This window comes from Thamnophis elegans, chromosome 8 (genome assembly GCF_009769535.1).
Source record: "Thamnophis elegans isolate rThaEle1 chromosome 8, rThaEle1.pri, whole genome shotgun sequence".
NCBI classification, from domain to species: domain Eukaryota; kingdom Metazoa; phylum Chordata; class Lepidosauria; order Squamata; family Colubridae; genus Thamnophis; species Thamnophis elegans.
In genome coordinates this window covers 80,507,586-80,528,535 of record NC_045548.1, presented here as the reverse complement: position 1 = coordinate 80,528,535, position 20,950 = coordinate 80,507,586, and the positions used below count along the sequence as shown (strand labels likewise).

Below are 20,950 nucleotides of genomic sequence, written 5' to 3'. Positions count from 1 at the left end.
CGGCGCAGTTGGCAGCCCTGCCTGGACACCAAATTCCAGGGCTGCGGAGGGGGCCCTTTTCCCTAGAGCTCTAGTGGTGCAGTGGTTAGAGTGCAGTGTTGCAGGCCATCTACCCACAGCCTGCTGTTCGATCTTGATGGGGCTCAAGGTTGACTCGGCCTTCCATCCTCCCGAGGTGAATAAAATAAGGAGCCAGATTGCTGTGGGCAATATGCAAATAATGCTTTGACCTTGTTAACCGCCTGCCCGCCCGCCCGAAAGTGCTATAAAGTGCTGTGGAGCATTACATAAGTCCCAGTGCCGCTGCTTCCTCCACACAGGGCTCCCTCCCACGGGCCGGCCTGCACAGCAGAGATAAGGTGGGGAAGGGGAGCGAAGGCAGCTATCACCTCAGCCAAATCCTCTGCCACCGAGGGCTTCTTGCAGGGCGAACCCGCAGCCGGCTGGCCAAGATGGGGCTTTGTGACCCCATCTCCCCTGAGAGTCTTCCTGACCCCTGGCAACCGGTGAACCACAGGGAAGTGGCGGACCAGTCCCCGGGGTTTGCCCAGGACCAGCCGAGGAACAAGGGAGCCGCTTGGCACCGCTTCCAGGAAGACCAGGGCCCCCCTCCTCAGACCAGTGGGGGGGCAGGCGAGGGGGGTTACCGAAGCAAGGAAAGAATGACTTCCTGCCCTCCATCCCATTAGCCATCAATGACTACCCAAGTGGGAAGCAGTGGGGTTAAGGGCTCGGAGCCCCCAAACTGGGGTGGCTGACCCACGGAAGGAGGCCCAACGTTTTCAGTGTGTGTCCAGGCAGCTCTTTTCTTGGGGATTCACAACAAGCTCTGGATTAGTTAACTCCCCCAGTTAAGTCCTGCCTCCAGGGGAGGGACTGCACAGGGTCCCAACCCCTGAAAGTGGCCAGAGGGAAGAAAGGGTGAATCCCCCCCCCTCCCCTGGCAAAGCTGAGAGCTCTGTGGCTGTCAATCCTCAATGCTGCGGCTGGGGGGCACCAACATCCCCCTCCCCCCCAAGAGAGAATCCAGGTCTGCAGCAGACAGCAGAGCCACCATCCAGCAGAGGGCAAGAGATTCCTCCCCCCACCTTGGTATTCAGCAGGTAGAGGCACCCACGGGGGCATTAAGGTTTCTTTACTGCATGTTGGCTGACTCCCTTGGCCCAGGCTCCCCCCTAGGGGCTCCCCGGAGCTGCCCTGCAGCTTCTCCCTCCAGGACGGAGCGGGTGGGTGAGGGTGCCTGGTCTTTTATTTGGAGTATTTTCCAACTCCCCCCCCCCCTCACTTTCTGCAGGCCCAGATCCCACAGCGGTTTCACAAACAAGCATTCCCCAGGGAGCCTCCACTGCTGCAGGGTTTTCTGTCGTCCTCCCAGTGCAAGAGCGATGCTGACCTGGAGGGACTCCACATCCACCTTCAAGGGCATCAAAGATGCACACGGCTCAGTCCCACTCCCTCGCGGTCCCCCCCCCCCAACAAGAGGCCCTGCCATTTGGATCCAGACAGACGGCGCCTCCTCCCTCTGAGCCAGAACTGGGCTAAACAGAGCTCGGCTGCTCCCTGGACAGGCAACACGGCGGGGTGGGCTCTGCACAGTGAGGCGTGTGGCACGTAAACCATGAACAACAATAATAAATCAAAACAAAAGGACCAAGAGTGGCGGTGGGGAGAGGGGGGAGGCTGGGGCCTATCCTGAGGACAGAGGTGACCTCCGTGCCCATCAACCAGCCGGACCTGCCCTGATGCCTCTGAGCAGGTGTGACCTTAGAATGCAGCAGCCCAGCCAGAGCCAGACTGGCAGAGCACCAGCGCCAGGAGCTGCCTTCCCTGGGAACAGGCAAGGGCCCAACTGGATTAGCAGGAGGAGGAGGAGGAGGACAGAGGGGCTGAAATTAGCCCAGCCCCCCTTTGCTCTTTTCCCACCCCCAACGACTCCCGGGTCTCTTCCTCCAACAGAGCAGCCGTGAAACACCACGCAGAGGGCCACCGCTGCCCCTCTGCTCCAGCCTGGGGCCTCCATCCTGCCAGAGGCCTCTTGCTTTGGGGCAAGGTATCCATAAGGATAGCTGTAACTCGAGAAGCACCTCCAGCTCCCCCTTCCCCACCCCCAACAGGAGGAGGTTAGCAGGAAACAAGGGCCAAAGGCAGCCAGGGCCTCCATGGGGGAGGGGGCATGGAGAGGGGCAGGAGTGAGCTCCCTTGTCTGGAAGGGAGGCTGAGCAAAGGACCCTCTGAGCAGGACCCAAGGTGCAAAAGCCCTCCTGCTGGGGCTTCTGCTGGGCAATTAACCGGGAAAAGCCTTGAAGTGGCTTGCCCGCTTCAGCAGAGGGGAACCAGAAGACTCCCCTCCCTTTCTTTCCCGCAGCTTCTGCCAGTGGCATCAGAATCAGACCAAGAAGGCTTCCCCAGCGTCATTGCTACTGGCTGGGTGGAGGCCCAGCAGCCTCTCTCCGCAGGGGAAGCCCCAGCAGCCTGAGGCTGGGTGGGCGGCAGTGATTCACAGAAACCAGCAGTGATTCAGAGAACGGGAGAAACCACAGGCCCAACGGCCCAGAGGCGCAGCAGGAAGGGAGCCCCCTGGCCATCACTGCCCAGAGCCAGCAGGGAGCTTGGCTTCAGCTGCCCCTCCAGGCTGCCCTCAGTTCAGCCACTGAGGGTGGAGCCTCACTCGCTGAAGGGGAGGGGAGGGCCTTGCATGACTGGATGCAAACTTGGGGAATTGACGTTGGAGCCTACCCTCTCTGCACACACTCAGCAACTCAGCCCAGCCCTCTGCCACCAGCAGGCCTCAGAGGAAGCCATTCTGAGCCGTCCTGAGGCCCAGTCAGGAAGCAGAAGCAGCAGGGAGCACAGGGAACAGGCCCCAAGGATAAACACCAGTAGCAGCTAGGAGGGTGGGGCCCCAGTGTGGGTTCCTGTATACCAAGCGGCTGCCACCTAGCTGGAAGAGGGGGAGCCCCGCGCAGTGCCCTTCTGCTGCCTTCAGCTGAGGCCTCTGCCCCAAACCATGAGGATGGCAGAGGGGGCCACTCCAACATCCCTCAAGCCTTAGGCCACAAGGCTGCCCTCCTCTGGCTGCTGGGCACCTTGACAGCTGCAGGAAGCACCTGACAACCAGCAGCCATCCTCTGGATGGGCTCTGGAACTCCCAAGGCAGAGTGGGCACAAGTCCCCCCCCCCAGGCCTCTCCGCCATAGACAGGAAGAAACTCAGCGAAGAAACGGCTCCAGCCCAGGCAGAAGATCACCTTCTGCTAACGCAAAGCCCTCCAGGAAGCAGGATTTCAAGGGGGGGGGGGGGCTAAGTAGATGGCGGCGCTGCAGAGGGCAGCAGCTCCTCCACCCAGAAGGGCAAACGACGCCCGGCGGGAGTTCTCAATGCTGCCTTATGCAGAAAAGGTCACCGGGCAGAGGAAGGCGGCATAATCCCCGCCCTGAATTTCCCGGATTTTAATGCCGGCGTAGCTCAGCTCTTGACCGCGAAGGAGGCTGCTCGTCTTCTCTCTCGCCAACACACGCAAGCACGCACACACACACACACACACGGGGGGAGAAAACGGGGGAGAGGGAGAAATTGTTCAAGCCCAGAAGCTTCATGGCGCCCAAAGCAGCTCCTTCACCCCAGGGACCCGGGGCAGCCTCTCCAAACGTCCCCTGGAAGAAGAGTGGAGGCTGCCACGTCCAAACCCCCCACCCCCCGCCCCCGGGCTGGCTTCCTGCTCAGTCCAACAACGGGGGGATGCAAGAGGGGCCTCCAGCTCCAGAATCTACAAAGAACCAGGCGAGGCACGGAGCGTCTGACGGGCTGCTCGGCCGGCCCGTCGCGTCACTAAGACATCTGACCGGCACCGCGGGCTAACTCGAAGGCCCGCCCCGCAACGCCCGACCCCGCCTTTGCCGAACCGAGCGGCGAATTTCCAGCCGCATCCCTGCCGGGACACTCTTGCCGGGCCCGGGCGGGATCTCAGTCCCGGCGCGGCTGGTCCTCGGGCAAGCGGGCGGCTACAAAGCGGAGGAGACCCCCCTCTCCGTGCCGTTCCTCCTGCAACCCCGGAGACCGCTGGGCGAAAGCTCCGGCCAAGGTCAACGAGCAACTGGCTGCGGTTGCCTGCTGAAAGAACGGAGCTGCTGGCAAAGCCCCGAAGACGGGCGGGAGGCGGCGGGAACACACACAAACACCCCCGAATATCTCCGACTAAGCCAGGCGCGCCCCTCGCGGCTATCCCGCCCCCCCCACGTGGCTGTGTTTGCTACAGCCCGTGCGAGCGAGGGAGGGAGGGAGGGAGGGAGAGCGGGCGGAGGGAGGGAGCACCCCGCCCGCCTGCCCCGCCGCCCGCCCCGCGGGGCCCCAGCGCCGCCGCTCCGCTGGCTCTCACCGTCGTCGGCCGCGCGGTCGGAGCTCCCTGCGCGCCGCCCGTACCAGACCAGCGCCAGCGTCAGCACGTGTCCGGCCACCACCAGCGACGGGAAGAGGTTCCCCCCTCCGGGATCCATAGCGAGCGCCGCGCAGAGCAGGAGGCGCTCCGAGGACGCAGCCGCTGGGCCGAATGCCGGAGCCGAGTGAGCAGCGGCCCCTCCCGGCCGCGCCGGCCTCCTCCGCCTCCTCCTCCCGGGCTGTCCGCAAGTCCGGCCCCCTCGGCCCGCCGCCCGCAATGCGGAGCCGTCCTGGCCCAGCCCGAAGCCTCGCACCTTCCCGCAGCGCTCAAGGTTACCCGCCCCGCGCGCGCTCCTGCCGCCGCCGCCGCCGAGCCTGGCACCTTCGGACCCGCCTCCCCTCCGCCCCGCCAGAGGTCCGGGGCCTAGGAGGCCCCAGGGCGCCGCCAGCTCAGCTGCTCACCCCTCCACAGTGGCGGCGTAGCGGCCCGATGGCGCGGAGCCCACGGTCGCCCCCACCGCCGCCGCACAAACGTCCCCTTCCCGTCGGGAACCGGCGCCCAGTGCCCCGGCCTTCCCGGGACGCGGGTCGTCGCCTACCCGGCACGATTTTCATGGTGAGGCCCCGTCCCTGAGAGCAGCCCCGGCCTCGGCAGCCCCCTGCCCACTGGCTGCAGCCCCCGACTGAGGCTCCGAAGCGTCTCTCGGCCGAACCCCGACTGCCCCCCCGCCGCGATACCCCGTGGCAGGGGAGGTGGGCTATAAATAGCTCTTTCGTCGCCGCCGGCCACGGTCCAGCTCGTCACGGCTCCAAGTTAGAACATTACGCGGAGCGGGGGAGGGCGCCCCTTCCAGCACAGCACCTGCGGCCGCCCCCGCCACACCTGTTGGGGCTGCAGCTGCCTCCCCTGCCCTCCGGCACCCACGGGATGAAGGGTCGGGAGGGGGAGCCGGGCCTCGGCAGCGGCGCCATCCAGGCTACCAACCAGCCCGGAGGCATTTGCAATCCTTCCCATGGAGTATGCCCAAGGGGGGGGGGGCAGTTGGAGCCAATCAGTCTAAACCTCCAGGGACAGGAAGGAGGCTCTCCCACAACTAGATAGGGGGCATCGCAGCTCTGTGCCCACCTGGAAGTCTTCAAGGGGAATCCGCAGGTGGCCCTCAGAAGAAGCCTTGGGGTTTATCCCCAAGTAGGGGAGCAGAGGGTCCTCCACTGATTGCACCCCCCCCACCTGCTGCCTCTGCTCTGATGCCAGGCAGCTCACCTCCCTGGAGGATCCTGAGGTGCCCCCTTGAGCTGCCTGCCAAGAGCCTCTGGCCCAGCCAGGGGTCGCTTGCTGTGTGAATGCGCCCACTGGTGACCTGCGCAGAAGACAGAAATGTTGGGGTACACCTGCTGGGAGGCCAATCGGGAGGAATGTCAGGTCCCTAGTCATCCCAGGCCGAAGAGCCCCCGGCCACTCGGCCCAGCCTTTGAGGTTTCTGGGAGAGAGGGGGATCTCCTCCACAGGGACCCCCCTCCAGGCCCAGCGGTCAAGGTGGATCAGGCACTGACCAGCAGGAGCATATCCGAGCAGAGAAGCTGCTCTGAACCATCAGCCGGCATGAAACCTGCCCCAGGTGCAGGGGGGGCCCTGGGGGAAGCTGCCCCATCATGGCACATGCTCCAGCTCCCGGGCCAGCCCCCCCCCCCCCCCCGTCCTCTGCAGACAGATGGGTGGCCAGCTCAGTCCTTGCTGTGTCTGTCGGAGCCCTTTTCCCTTCTCAAAGCTCCTGAATTGGGCCCAGCCTCTATGGGGGGCACAAGAGGGCCCTGTGCTGCCTCCAGCCCCCAGAAGCGACCTTCGTGCTCGGTCCCAGCAGAATCGATGCCCCACAGTGGAGAACTCTGCCCATAACACCTCCAGCCCTCTGGGGGCTCAGGGCACTCTCCAAAGGGGGACTTTTGGCACATCCAGGGGGGCCCCTCTCGGGCAGGGGCTGGATTGGAGACAACCTGGACAGCCGGGGGCTGCCTCTTAGGACAGCGGGGGGCATCTTCCCACCAGAGATGGCCAGCAGTTCTCTTGGCCTCAGCTCCTCCTGAGGCGGCTGCTCCGGCAGGAGGGGTACCTGGGGGGGGGGGTGAGCAGAGACCAGCTTAGCCTGACCTGCAGCAGGGCTGGAGAGGAGGCTTGCCTGGGGGAGGGGGGCAGGGGGGCGGCTCTTGTGCCAAGCAAGAGCAGTTCTGTCAAACCCCACGGAAAACATGGGCCCTGCAGGGCCAAACTCCCTGGCCAGATGGTCCCAGAGGCTTCGCCTGACTCATCCAGCACAGGCGGGTTCAGGCCAGAGAAGATGCCCACATGTTGGCCGTCTCTCATTCAACTCCAGCCCCCAGGCCAGCCACAGCAGCAGGCCGACCTCCTGCTCAGCATGGGGGAGGGTCTGGGGGTGGGGGAGGCTGGTGCACCCCTCTGGCTCTGCTTGCTGTGGGCCAAGCGCTGGAATGAAAGGGGGGAAAGAGGCACCTCAGTTTTCACAGCCACCTTTGGGGCTCAGTGGAATTGCACAGCCGGCTGCGTCCCATGCCTCCCCAAATCTCATGGGGGGCTGGGGCTCCTGGGTGGCCCTGCCCAGCGTTTCCCTGGAGGGAAGAGAGGCCCAGCAAGTCTCTGCCCATCTACTGCTCCCCCCTGCCCTGAAATAAACTGCTTAATTCCCAAGAGGGGGGTGGAGGGGGGCCCCCCCGAGGGGAAGAAGTGACCTCAGGGTGGGTGTAAAGGAGGTGACCAAGAGCTGCCCTAGAAGCCTCTCCTTCAACAAGCTCTGTGTCACTCAATTGGGACAGAATTCATGGCCTCAGGGAGCCCCCCGATTCTATTTTCCCTTTAGGGGGACCATCCCTGCAGGGGGAGAAGGGGCCCTCCTTTGGCTTCAGATCTGAACCTTCAGGCGGGAAGACCAGGAGCTGGCAATGGGGTGGGGGGGGCAGGCTGCCCTTTGCAGGGGCCAAGGGGGTTGGAGGTGGGGCAAGGGGAAGTGCCCTGCCAAGCCCCCCTCCTCGCCTTCAGCTCCCACCATAACCGCTGAACTCTGCCTGCCCCCCCCCCCCCCCACGGGGTCTGAGCACAGCCTCCCTCTGTGCTTCCTGCCTGCCATTCTCAGGGGAGCCCCCCATCCCGCGGTACCTTGCCCCTGCTGGATAAGGTCCTCCATGAAGTAGCGGCCGTCCTCCCAGTCGGAGGCTACGGCAGCCGCCATTCTGGCCCTGGTGAGCGAGGAGACGTTCGCGGGAGAGAGCAGCCACCTTCCTTCCTCTCCCGCCAGATCGCACCCCAAGACTCCGCCAGCCAGGCAAGCCCATGCAGAGCGCGGAAGCCAGGCCCCCCTCCAGCTGCCGCCGCCGCCGCTGCTGCCACACCCAGAGACGGCCTCTGGGCTCCCCTCCCCCCAGCCTCTCAACAAGAAGCCCCAAATTCACTCCAGCTGCCATCTGGGTGCAGACGGGACGCCTGGGGCGCTCTTCCCGCTCAGTGCAGAAATGAGCGTGGTTGGGAGGTTCTCTCCTGCACAGCCTCCCCTTGCAGGGGGGTAGGGCGGGGCTCACCACCAGCCGAACTGAACACCCCCGCAGCAAAAAGTCCAAGAGGGACACACAGACCCCAACATTGCTGGGCTACTTGAATCATTCCCATGGCTCCCCCAGGAGTGCCAATTGGCAGGCTGGGTCTCTCCAGGATCTCCCCCCTCCCCCCCCCTCAAGGCTGCCAGATGGCAGTGAAGACTCCCAACTGCCCCCCCCCCCACTGCAAGGCGCCCGGGAAACAGCTGCTGGGGAAGAGCAGGGCGTGGCCCTCCAATTCCAGCAAGGCAGCCCCCCCTCTCCCTGAAGAGGGGGGCCACTCAGCTCATAGGACGGGGAGGGGCCTTAGCTGACTCAGAGCCTGGGTCTACACACACACACACACACACACACACACACACACTTCCTTTCCCACATGACCAGCTGCCAGAGCAACCAACCAGCCTGTCCGGCCCCTCCTGTGCCTGTCCGGCCCTCCCACACACGCAACGGCCCTGGCACTCAGAAAAAAAGTGGCGTCCCATCGGTGGCAGCAGAGCCCCTCCCCCTATTAAGGAACCCCACCTGAACCACCCAGGAGCCGCTCCTCAACAGACCGGCCCGCAAACGCCTGAGACACCCACTGGTCTCCCTCCAACTACCCCCCACCAGCTGCCCCCTCGCCCCCCGCCTTCTTCACCCGGGAGCAAAGAAGAGGCTGCGAGGAGCCCCCAAGCCCACGTTCCACCCACGCAAGGAGACGGGCAACAAGCGACCCTCCCCGATACCTTCACCCCGCTGCCCCCCCCTTCGCCTGCGCTCCCTGCGCCGCTGCCGCCGCCTCTTCTGCAGCTCTGCCCCCGAGAGAGCGGGTCCTCCAGCAGGCTTCATGGGCACCAGCTGCCTCTGACCTTGGCAGGCGGGAGAAGCGGCGGGGCTCCCAGCGACGGGCAAGGAGCTGCTAAGGATAGCAGCACAGCAGCTGCCGCCCACCTGTCAGCAGCAGACACCCCCCCCCCCTCCAGCGTGCCATCACCAGCACAGAGGCTCCTACAGGGCACCAAAGGCGGAGCACAACGCCCCCCCCCCCCGACCTCCAGCTCCTCCCCCAGGAGGAGGCAGCTCCGACCCTGTGGAACGATCTCCCCGTGGAAATTGGTACCCTCACCACCCTCCAGACCTTCCGCACAGCCCTCAGAACCTGGCTATCCCGTCAGGCCTGGGGCTAAGACTGCAACCCGCCCGAATAGTATGAATGTTGTGTTTTAATCATGTATTTGTCTTATATGTTAAAAGTTTGTCTCCCCCCCCCTTTTTAAGTTGTAAGCCGCCCTGAGTCCCCCCAGGGAAAAGGGCGGCATATAAATAAACTTTAAATCTAAAATCTAAAATCATCACGGTACAAATGAGATTTCCTGCCCTCCGTCTGGAGCACCGTCCCCCCCCCCCCGCCCCGTCCTAGGCGCCAGAAGGAAAGGGAAGGCAAAAGCCTTGCAAGTCACAGAAGACCCCGACAGAGACGTCCAAAAGAGGAGTAGGGGGCCCTCCCCCACATGGCCAGCCCTCCCCCCCCCCACAAGGGAGGCGGTCTGACCTTCATCCGAGGAAGATGCTGGAGGCAGCACCGTCCTCCTGCGGGCAGACTCCACAGCTCCGGCGGCATCCTTCCAGCGGTACTCCTGCCGCCAGCCCTCCTCCCGGGGCTTGGTGGGCTGGGAGAGCGGGCCCCGCACGGCTTGCATGCCAGGGGTGCGCGCGGCAGGCCGGGCCACAGGGAGGGGGCGACGGGCACGCTGCAGGGTGGTGGGCACGATCTCTGGCGGCAAGCGCAAGTACTGACGGAGGTGGGCGATGCCCTCGTCTGTCAGGTACCAGTAGCAGTGGCGCCAGGCAAAGTTCTCCCGGACCAGCCCCCGGGAGCGCAGGGAGCCCATCGCCCGCCAGACCTGCAGGTGGCTGACCCCGGGCAGCTCTGGGTGGAAGCTGCGTGGGCGGGGGTCTTTCTGCCCCACCAGCACGCCGTCCCGAAACAGCAGCTCGTAGATGCTACGCAGCTGCCCCAGCGGCATCAACATGCCGGCTACCATGATGCCGGAGGGCAGGGGGGCCGGCCGGCTTCGGAAAGGGGGCAGAGGAGCAGCAGTCGCCTTCGCTGACGGGTAGCCCGGACAGGAAGGAAAGCTCCGCTGGGCTGGACCGCCCACCCTCCCTCTGCCCAGCCCCAAGGAGCCTCCCGCTCGAGCCCCCCTCCCCCCCCCACAGCGGAGAGGGAGGGGGAGGCACATGTTCCTCCTGCCGCGCCTGAGTCAGCACGGAAGGGAGGGGCGTCCCGCTCAGAGTTTCCTTCCACAAACTTCTGGGCAGCCGGAGGGAGGGAGGGAGGGGAGGGCAGGATGGAGGAATCTGTGGGAACTCAGGCCTGCCCAGAGGCTGGGCAGCTGGAGGCCTGGTTTGAGGCAGTGGTGGGATTCAAATAATTTGGCAACAGGTTCTCTGCCCTGATGACGTCTTCCAACAACCACCCGACTGCTCAGAAAGTGAAGCCCGGTTCTCCCGGAGTGGTGCAAACTGGCTGACTCCCACCAGGGCACCCCAAGGCTCCCTATTCCCTTCTGGGAAACTGAGGCACAGAAGGGTTACACAGAAGCCACTGCCAGTCTTTGTAAAGGCAGGAATCCCTTTCCAGATGTGCATGGCTGCTGGAAGGGGCTGAGGCACTCCCCCCCCCCCGAAAATGGAGGGGCTCTGCTGGCTTGTTCCAGGGGCTTCCCCAGGCAAGGGGCAAGGAGAGGGAAATCAGCTGCCTGCTTGCCCGCCCCCCCAGCCCCCTTCCAAATACCTGAGACCCACAGCCCCCCCACCACCACTCCCCTGCTCTGGGCTATTCCTGGGTGGAGGCTTTGCCAGGTATGTGGGGCCAGATGGGGCTGCTTGTTCCCCTCCAATTATAGCATCAGCCCCAATGCCGGCAGCTGGTCTCTTGGGGGCACACCCAGGTCTGTGTGCTGGGGGAATGCCTGCTTCCTTGCAAGCCTTCCCTGAGCTCAAAAGGGCTGCCCAGGCATGGGGGGGGAGGGGGGAGAGACAAATAGGATTGGAAGGACAAGGACAGGTGTCCAGGCTGGCATCACCCAGCAGCCCCAGGCAGCATCGGCAGCGCCCTCTTTCCAGGGAAAGATGGGGAGGGGCCGGGCAATGCTGGAGAGGCCTGACACAAGCCCCGCCCACCTGACAAGTCTCCGCCCAGCAGATACCCTCCACTTCTCTGGACACAGGGGGCAGCTGGTGCCCAGGGTACAATCGGGACCCCCGGCTGAGTCTTGCCCGAGGGTCCTTGGGCAGCCCTGGGCCTCCTCCACAGGCGCTGCCAGCCCACCTCTCTGGCACTCAGGGATCTGCACCTGCCAGCAACCACTCCTCAGTTCCCACTGGGCACAGTGCCCACTTGGCAGGAAGCGACACTTCAAACCGGCTGGGCAGTTTCCCCAGTGCTGTGCAGGATTTGCCTTTGGTGGTGGTTCTGCTGGTCCAGCCCCACCTTAAGCACACATGCCGCCCCCTCAACCGTACTCACAACAGCCGCTTTCCCGAGGGAAGAGCCCCGCTTGCCCAGGGCAATTGGCACACGCCCCGGGGTACCCTGGAGGCCATCACTGTAGAGAGGAACCTCTGGCTGCTTCCTTGCCCCTCTCCTGTCCCCAAGAGAGGGCAGGCGTTCAGTGCCACGGAGGGGGGGGCAGACAGATAATGGGGAGACTGAAAGGCAATGGGGGCCCAAGGGGTGCCCTGTGCCGCCTTCTGTGAAGCCAACCCATGTTGCCTAGCCTCTCCTACCCGGCCCCCAGGGAGACACGGCTGCTCTCAGACTGCCCTCAATTCCTACCCAGTCCCACCCGCAGCAGGTGAGAGGCAGCAAAGGCAGCACCCATCAGACTCAGCAGGGGCCCTGGCAGCTCACCCTGGGCCCCAGGGAGGCCCCCGTCCCGCCCCTCCCTTTGGCTGGCACCTAGCAGGAAATGCCATTCTCCAGAGCAGCTGATCCTTCCTTCAAAGCCTTCGGGCTGGCCTGAGACACCCCCCAGGTGGAGCAAGAGAGCCAGCGAGAGGGAAGCAGGGCCTGGAGACAAAGGTTACACATCTTAAAGGGCCCCCCCCCAAAAGGACGACGCGGAACAAAGGAAGCCATGACAAAACTTCTGGGCAGGAGGCCTGGCACACCAGAAGGAGCAGCTGCACCCACAACCTGCTCTCTGCCAAGCGGAAGGGATGCCCCTTCTGACAACACCAGGGCCCAGAGGAGGGCACAATTTCCTGGGACAGCTGAGAAACTCCAAGGCTCCAAGGAAACCTGCTCAACTGGCAGCAAAATCGGCACAAGCCATGCAAAAGGTGGGCACAGCCCCCCCCTCCCCACCTGTGTGGAGGCGGAGAGGCTGGCTCCACCACAAAACCGCGGTCGACTAAAGCGCGCTCGACGAAACCGCGTACCTGACGTCATCACAGCGCGACGAAAAAAGCACGCTGTGAGCGGTAAAGCTAAAATTAACGCGTAAACCTAAACCTAACCCCCCCCAAACCTAACCCTCACCCTAACCCTTAACCTTAACCCTTAACCTAACCCTAACCCTAAACCTAACCCTTACCTTAACGTGAATCGGCTTGCTTTCAAAGCGCTTTTTAAAGCGCCCTTTTTTCTCCGCGGTCGTTGTTGTCGCGCTGCTGATGACGTCAGCGACACGCTTTAATCGGGCGCGCTTTAGTGGACCACGGTTTTGTCGTGCCACGGAGAGGCTTAATCCCCTCCGGCAGCCACCCACATCTGGAAAGCCAGAGGGAGCACTCTACCCGCCCCAGCCTTTGCCAAAGGCTGCTGTTCCTGGCCGAGAGGCCTAGCCTGGCCAGGGCCCTCCTGGTGAGAGAGCCCCAGCTTGGGCCTGCAGCTGCCCGGCCCAAAACCCGGACAGAGAGGCCCTTCCTTTTGCCCCCTGGCTGCTTGGCTCCTGCAGAGGAAGAGGGGGCCCTTGGCAAGCATGGGCTCTCTGCCCGGGGGGGGGGGGCTTGGGTGCAGTGGGGCTGCTCTCCCTCCTGACTCAGGCTAGGGAGCCCGGCCTCTCCGTCAGGACAGACTGTGAGGTAGAGAACCCCACTTCCTCCACCCACTCCAAAGAGTGCCCCACTGATGCCCCACTGGCTCTTTGCACATCTACTGCCCCCTCAAGTGCCCTTCTAAGCTCCTCCCCAGGGCCTCCCCTCCCCCAGCAGGAATCCAGCCTGTGCCAGTCAGTGGAGGGAAATGGGTTCCATTACAAATGTGCGAACGACAAAAGCGCACCTGACTAAACTGCGGTGACAAAACCGCACCGACGAATGAGCGCTGAAGCGCGCCGACAACAGTGCGCCGACAGAAGCGCGCTGTAACCCTAACCCTAAACCAAACCCTAAACCTTACCTTAACTTAAATTGCGCTTCTGTCGGTGCGCTTTTGTCGGCGCGCTTTTGACATTGCGGTTTTAGTCCCGCAGTTTTGTCGGCGTGCTTTTGACGTTCGCGCATTTGTCGGGTCACGAGGGAAATGGACTCCCCCAGGGAAGGAGAGACACCAGGGGGGTTGGCAGGGGGTCTAGGATGGGGGCTCAAGGCTGTGGCTCCCCAGAGGCAGCCGATGCCAGCCCGGAAGGAGCCAGGAGGCCCAGAGGGAGCCAGCCCCCTTTCTAGGCCTCTGAGAAAAAACATTTTTTTGGGGGGGCTTCTCAAGGGGCCCTTCATCCATAAATGAACTGGGGCCCTTCATCTTCCCTGGCACCTTCTGCTGACTTTCGCCATGTAAGATGCACCCCCCCCCCAAGAAAAGCCTCTCTCCCCAGATTCACAGCTGGGTGGGTGCAGTCTTCACTCTCCCTCTCTTGCCCATTTGCCCACCGGGCATGATGCCTCTAAACGTCCAGTTGGACAGTGGGCGGTTCACCCTAGGACGGCTGGAGGGAACGGCCTTGCGTGGATTGGCCCCCAAAAGGGACTGCTGAGCCTCAGGGCCTTGACTGCCCCCCCCCACATATTATGGGCCCAGCCCAAGCCACCCCAGGCTCTCCAGCACCCCCCCCCTTCCAGCAGTGACTGCAGGAGACTGAGCCAGCCAGCCTTGCTCCACTCCACAGCATGGGCAGAAAAGCTTCTCTCCCCCCCCCAAGACACGCCCAACCCTTCGTCCAGCCAGGCGCATCACACACCAGCATCGGCCACTGCAGCAGACGCAGGGAAGTGCAGCGTCAGCGCAGCAGAGAGGCAGACTGTGACTGGCAGGCAGGCTTCCAGGTCTGCGCCAGCTTTGCCAGCCAGCCAGGCGCTGGGCATCTCGGTCAGCTGAAGAAGGGGGCCCAGAGGAGCAAGGAAGGCACAGTCGCCTAACAGCCAGACCTGCCCTCGTCCCCCAAACACAACATCCGCTCTCTACCAGCACCCTCTTCGCACAACCAGGAACACGCACACCCTGAAGCCGGGTCAGGGAGGCAGCCCCCCCTCTTCCAGGCCCAGCTCAGCAACCGGCCAGGAGTCCCCAGGGCATAGCAGGAACGGTGGAGGGGAGGCCGATTCCAGAGGCTCTTTTTTGGCCTAATGCGGAAGCGGCTGGCCACTCCCTGCCTTGGCAGCCGTTTCTTGAATTCCACTTTACCCCACAGCCGCGGGAGGCCTTGGCACCAACCGGGCCAGCGGGTCCTTCAGCTGGATCTTAAGAGGGGCAAGAGCCAGGCGGCCCTGGAGGAAAGCCTGGGGGGGGGCTGCCCTTCCGCTCTTGGTCACTCAGTGGGGAGGCACCGAGAAGGGCCCTTTCAGCAGAAGCCGAGGGCAGGGTCTCCGAGGGGGAACACTGGCGGGGCCAATCCAGGCCGCCTGAAGGGGGCACTGCCTCCCGGGCCAGAGGGTGGGGGCTCCAGACCAAGCCTCCTCTCCTGGTAAATCATCCAGGCGCAAAAGCTCGCCGGAGGTCGAAGCACACATGTACAGACCCCACGCCTGCACGTTGCTTCACAGCGCAAGACCCCTGGTAAAAGCCTTTGCAGGGTCTTTTCCTTCAAGGCTCTTCTAAACCTCCGCATCTGAGGGGCTGTGAATGGGAGAGGGGGTGGCAGAGCCCCCCCCAAAGGTTAAGGTTGCCCTGGAGGGGTCTGTCAGATGTGGTAAACACACAGCCAGTGCAGGTTTAGGCTATCCCCCGCCCCAGGAGCAGCCTTTCCCCATTAGCCCAGTTCCTACCTCTGCTTTGCCAAAGTCTTGCATTCACACACCACACACCACACACACACACGTGCCTTCCCCATGGATTGGCAGGAGCAGAAAAAGAGCTTCAGATAGAGAGGCAGTCTAGGCCACCAGTGAAGTTGCCCCAGAGATGGAAAGAGGGCCAGAAGAGACCATGGGGGTGGGGGGTATTCAGACAACACACCAGGGACACTCTCCCCCCCCCCTGCCACGCCCCAGTCCAAGTGCTTTAACTTGGATTCCTGCCAGGAGTTGGTGTCCCCAGGCCTTCTTGTCCCCTGGAGCCCCCTCAGTTCTCCCCCTCAGGGCCACAGTGGGCATCCTAGTCCCACGGAAGCCACCAGAGAAAGGCCAGAGCAGAGCAGGGGCCTGGGAGAGCCTGTCCAGATTGCGGGGGGGGGGGGGGACAGCAAGTGCTTCACCTTGGAAATTTTGGAGCTCCTCCCCCTCTTGCTGCCTTCTGCCAGAGGTCTGTGCAGGAATTAACCCCCCCCCCCCCAAGGGCCGTGTGGACTGGCTAGAGGAGGGGCTGCCTCTGGCACCTCCCTCTTTTCATTCATCAAGCCCCGAGAGCCACTCAGAAATGCCTTCTCCCTCATTCAGCTGATGGTTGTCCCAACGGGGCTCTTCTCTGAAGACTTTTCGCTTCCCCTCCAAGAAGCCTCTTCAGCTCCATCCCCCACCATCCAGTCAGAGCCGAAGAATCTTCTTGAATGAGAAGCAAAACATCTTCAGAGGAAAAAAGTCCAGTTGCCTCTTGGAAAAGCGCCTTCGGGGCAGCCGTTGACCGGGGCACTGCAAACAAGAGGAGCCACCTGAGCAGCCAAAGGGCTGGAAGGAGGGGCTGTCAGTCCCCCCCCCACTTGGTGGAGCAGGTGCGCCGGAGGGGCAGAACCTGCTGCTCCACAACCCCTTGCGGGGTCTCCAAAGGCTGCAGTTCCCTGGAGCAGCCGGGACGCCTCTGCAGCCCCCCTCCCACGCCGCCTTTTCTCGCACAAGGACCCCCTCCCTCCCCCTTGCCGCCATCAGCTACGCCCGCAAGCCCGCTTCTCTTCCCACCCGCAGATTCAGGACATTGGCGGGTCAGCCGCCCCACCGACAGCCTCCTCCAGCAGAAGCCCCGCCCGCCGCCCCCCCCTCTTTCCTGGACCAAGCACGGGGGGAGCTGCCGACCCCGCAGACAGCCCGGAGCATCCCGCACGGAGTGCGACCGCAGCCCCCTCCCCACCCACCCCCGTCATCCGCAACCGACTCCGGAGGGTCCGCCGAGGAACGCAGTTTGGCCAAGCAACTGCGAACGGCTTCACCTCCGCTCCCCTCGCGCCAAGGAAGGTCCGGCGCAACGGAGCCAGGATGCGGCCAGCCTTCGCCCGCACACCCGCCGCAGCTTCATCTCTGCACCCCTTCCTTGCACCAAACGCAAGCGCCCTCAGCGCCCACCCGCCCACCGAGGCCTCGCCAAGGGCTACCTTTCAGCGAGCTGATCTCGTGCTGGATGGAGCGTGTCAAGTCCATGGCGCGAGGATGCGGCGCCGGCGGTGCGCGCTCCTCTGCCTCCTCCGGCTGAGCGCGTCCCCCGCACTGTCGGCCGTCGGGGCGGGGCGGTGGGAGGTCCTCCCCGGGCAGAGCCGCAGCCAATCAGCGTCAGGGGCTCCGGCCGGCCTCCTCCCCCGGCGGCTCGGCCACTGCGGCACTGCGCTTCTCCCGGGAAGGAGGGGGGGCAGGGCTGCCCCGCAGACCCCACGCGGGAGCCCCGTGCAGGAGACGCAGCGTGTCAGCTACGCTGCGGCGCTCTGGCTAGCCCGACAGAGCCTGCCGTGGCCGCGGTCGAAAACTCCCCTCCGCGGGCTTCCCGAGCTGTCGGCGGCGGCGCCTGGGCGCTCCTGGGCTGGCGAGAGTCGCGGCCAGTAGGGGCCAAACCCTCCCGCGCGATCCCCCGGCCGAGGCGAGCGCCGGCTCCTCGCACCCGCCAGCGTCACCCGAGGGGGCCAGGCGAGACTCAAAGCCTCAGGTCTTGCGGAGCAACGTGAGTGCGGAGACCCCTGGAAGAGCCCTCCGTTCCGAGCCAGCGAGAGGACCCTCTTGCCCAGGCTTTGGCCCGCCCTCCGTCGAAAGGCGCGTCGGGGGTGCCCAGCCTGCACCACGAAAAGGGCGCCCGCTTCCCCCCAAGGCGAGGCAAGGAATGTCGGACCCGGACGTCGGAGCCCTTTGGGCAGCGGCCGCTCAGCGAGGTCCCCGCCTGCAGCTCAAGGATCCTCGCGGGAGGTGTGTGGGCTGGCCGCCACAAGAGCCGCCGCCCCTGAACGGCTGCCCGGCGTCGAGCGGCCAACACGCCGAGGGGTGCAGCGCAATGCAATACAACCCTCCCCGCTATGAACATAAACCGGCTAAGTTCAGAGAACAGGCGCCCCCTTTCAAGCGCTCCCTTCGGGGTCCCCATGTGGGTCCCAAAGCAGAACCAAGGTTCCCGCTCTGGCCCGCAAGACTGGCCTCTCCCCAGATAAGAGGAGCCCCCAAGGGGCCCCCAAGGGGCAGAGAGGTCTGTGGGAAGGGGTCTCCACTTGATCTGGACCCCACGCAGGGCTGAGTGCCCCCCCCCATTGCCTCCTGCCCTAGAAGGCCTGGGGGGCTGCCCCCACAGCCCCCACCCAGGGCCCTTCGCATCCTTTGACTTCCTGCATCCCAGAGGCTCCACCTGTGCCAGATCAGGGCCAAGAAAAGGAGCAAGAGGAGCCCCTGCTGAGATGGCCTATGCCAAGGCCCGGAACTGGTCAGAATCGGGGCATCTGGGTACAGGCGCGCATGGCCAGCAGTGCCAGTGCTCCTGTCCCAGTGCAGCCTCCCAGGGCCGGGAAGAGGGAAGAGGGCAGGACGGGAAAGTTTTGCCAGGAGTGCAAAGAAAAGGCTTCCGGCGGTCTATTCCCCCCATCCCCAATGGCAATGAAGCCCTTCTGCACGGGGGGGGGGGGTCTCTATGGACAGCATCCCTGCAGAGCTTCTGGGGCTGCCCCCTTCCAACTGAACTGCGGCCGGATTGGAAGGCAGCCCCACGGACGGGTGGGGTGGGGACTTCATTACTCATACACTCATGCCTCCACCTCAGACAGAATCTCTGCCCGCTGGGCACCCGCTTGACCTCACCCTGCTATTCAAACACATGGATGCCTTGCAAGGGAGGGAGTTCACCTCACCAGGCTGGCATTCTGTAGGTCTTGAAAACAGAAGGTGCCAGGATCATTGCCCACTGGGGCTCCCAGAAAGGAGAGGGAGACTGTGGAAGGCAAAGGGGGTGATGGAAAGGGGGGGGAGGTGCTTGTGGGTGCTGAGGGCATCACCTGCTAGAGTGCTGGGAAGATGTGCTTCTCCAGGTGATGCCATCTTTTGGTTCCATAAACAAGCCCAGGAATGGGCAAGTGGCTGGGCCATCTAACCTGGCAAGGGGTCATGTGGCCACAGAGAGCCTGTGTGTGTGTGTGTGTGTGTGTGCATGTGTGTGTGTGTGTGTGTATCACAATACCAACCTCTCTTTCTTCCCCAAAGCCCCTCCCTTCTACTGAATCACTCAGGCTCTTGGCAGGAAGGGGTGGGGGGGTGACCACAGCTGGCAGTTCTCCACAGCTGGTCTTTGGAACTGTTGCACACTGGCACTCCTCCCCCCTCACGCAGCCAACACAGAGGGACCCTCACCTGTCAGCCTCTGCTTTGCTGCTGCTTCGGCTGCCATTGAAACGGGGAGGGGGGGCATGGTATTTGGGAGGGGTTTACTAATTGTGCTGGAGGAAGATTCTGGAGTTCTGCTGCCTGTCGGACTGCGCATGCGGAGGAGGTTTCCCGCCAAGGCTAACGGCACCGACATTCCATCTGGGTGATGCCTTTCGAAGTTATCTCACACCTGACACTTGGGAGAATTATGATTGGACTGTAACTGGGATGCCAAGGGGTGGGGAATGGGTTATTCTATATATCACTCGCTTTCGCGCCTAAATAATCAGCCTTCGCTTTGCTACGCTTCTAATCATTTATAATTAGTAAAAGTACACTTGATTTCTATCAATGGAGTCTTGTGGTTTTGGTGGCCATCTTTGAAGAAGGACATTGAACTTTATGTTGCCAGCTGTCCGGTCTGTGCAGCCGCTAAACGCCTGCCGGGAAAACCACAGGGTTTACTCCAGACTGTAGCCCGCCCTGTCGCCCCCTGGAAGGAGATTTCTATGGACTTTATTGTCGAACTTCCTGAGAGCCAGGGGCACACCGTCATATGGGTGGTTACTGACTTATTTTCCAAGCAAGTTCATTTTATTCCGTGCCATAAGATTCCTTCTGCAAAGGCACTTGCTAAACTCTTCATTTCTCACGTTTACCGGTTGCATGGCGTGCCTGACCGCATCGTTTCTGATAGATGTGTACAATTCACTTCTGTTTTTTGGAAGGAATTTCTTAAGCGCATTGGCTCCACCCAGGGTCTAAGCTCCGCCCACCACTCTCAGACTAATGGGGCTTGCGAGAGGACTAATTCTGTTCTAGAACAATATTTACATTGTTTCATCAATTACCAGCAAGATGATTGGGTGGACTTATTATAAGCCACTTCCCCATGTGGCAACAATTCCGTACATAGCAGCACTGGATTCACCCCTTTTCGAGTTGTATCTGGCCAGGACTTTGTTCCTATTCCCGAGGTTCCTCTTGAGCAGCCACAGATTTCGTCCATCTCCGAATGGAGTGAGCGGTTGTGGCATATTTGGCCTTTGGCACTTAGTACTTTGGACGCTGCGCATCGCGCGCATAAAAAACAGGCTGATAAGAAACGTGCGCAACCTTATCAGTACAAGGTGGGTGACCAAGTTTATTTATCCACGAAGTTCCTTCAAACTACGCAGAAGTCTAAGAAGTTGGGGCCTAAGTACGTGGGCCCGTTTCCCATAATAAAGGTCATCAATCCTGTTTCAGTTCGCTTGAACCCAAGCACCTCAGCCGTGTTTATCCAGTTTTCCACATTAATCTCATTAAACCTGCCCCCCTATTGATTGATGGTGAACAGCATTTTGAGGTCCGGGAAATATTGGACTCTCGGCGGAGGCGGAATCGGATTCAGTACCTAGTGGCTTGGAAGCATTTTCCTCCATCTCATGCCGAGTGGGTGGACAAGTCCCACCTCCGTGCTCCCCGGCTGCTCCGCCCATTTTATTCTATGTATCCTGACAAACCCTGATTGACTCTCCTTCCTGACGTTCTCTTCCCCCCCCCCCTTTTTCGTTTTCTGTTTTTTTGTTGTTCGTCTGTTTGTTTGTGTTTTGTCATTTTCCAGGCCTGGCCGCCTTTTTCCGGAGGAGGGCCGGATGTCAGCCTCTGCTTTGCTGCTGCTTCGGCTGCCATGAAACGGGGAGGGAGGGCATGGTATTTGGGAGGGGTTTACTAATTGTGCTGGAGGAAGATTCTGGAGTTCTGCTGCCTGTCGGACTACGCATGCGGAGGAGGTTTCCCGCCAAGGCCAACGGCACCGACATTCCATCCTGGTGATGCCTTTCGAAGTTATCTCGCACCTGACACTTGGGAGAATTATGATTGGACTGTGACTGGGATGCCAAGGGGTGGGGAATGGGCTATTCTATATATCATTCGCTTTCGCGCCTAAATAATCAGTCTTCGCTTTGCTACGCTTCTGATCATTTGTAATTAGTAAAAGTACACTTGATTTCTATCAATGGAGTCTCGTGGTTTTCTTTCCTAATTACTCAATGGAGGAGAGCCTCCAGATCAACTGCCCCCCTCTAAC

General features: G+C 62.4%; 1 protein-coding gene across 6 annotated transcripts in view; it reads right to left on the bottom strand.

The window, feature by feature from the left end:
• The window catches only part of PLEC (plectin), a 75,160-nt gene that overhangs the window by 36,154 nt on the left and 18,056 nt on the right, over positions 1–20,950 (bottom strand). The window contains exon 1 of one of the 6 annotated variants that reach the window (XM_032223402.1): positions 9,512–9,674. The exons of 2 other annotated variants lie outside the window; for them this stretch is intronic. In XM_032223402.1, coding sequence (XP_032079293.1) covers positions 9,512–9,659 — 148 coding nt within the window. In that variant the 5' untranslated portion in view covers positions 9,660–9,674. Of the gene's footprint in view, positions 1–4,375; positions 4,573–4,973; positions 5,005–7,543; positions 7,632–9,511; positions 9,675–20,950 lie in introns of those variants that run through there. 3 more of the 6 variants (XM_032223408.1, XM_032223409.1, XM_032223406.1) reach the window with 3 other exon arrangements.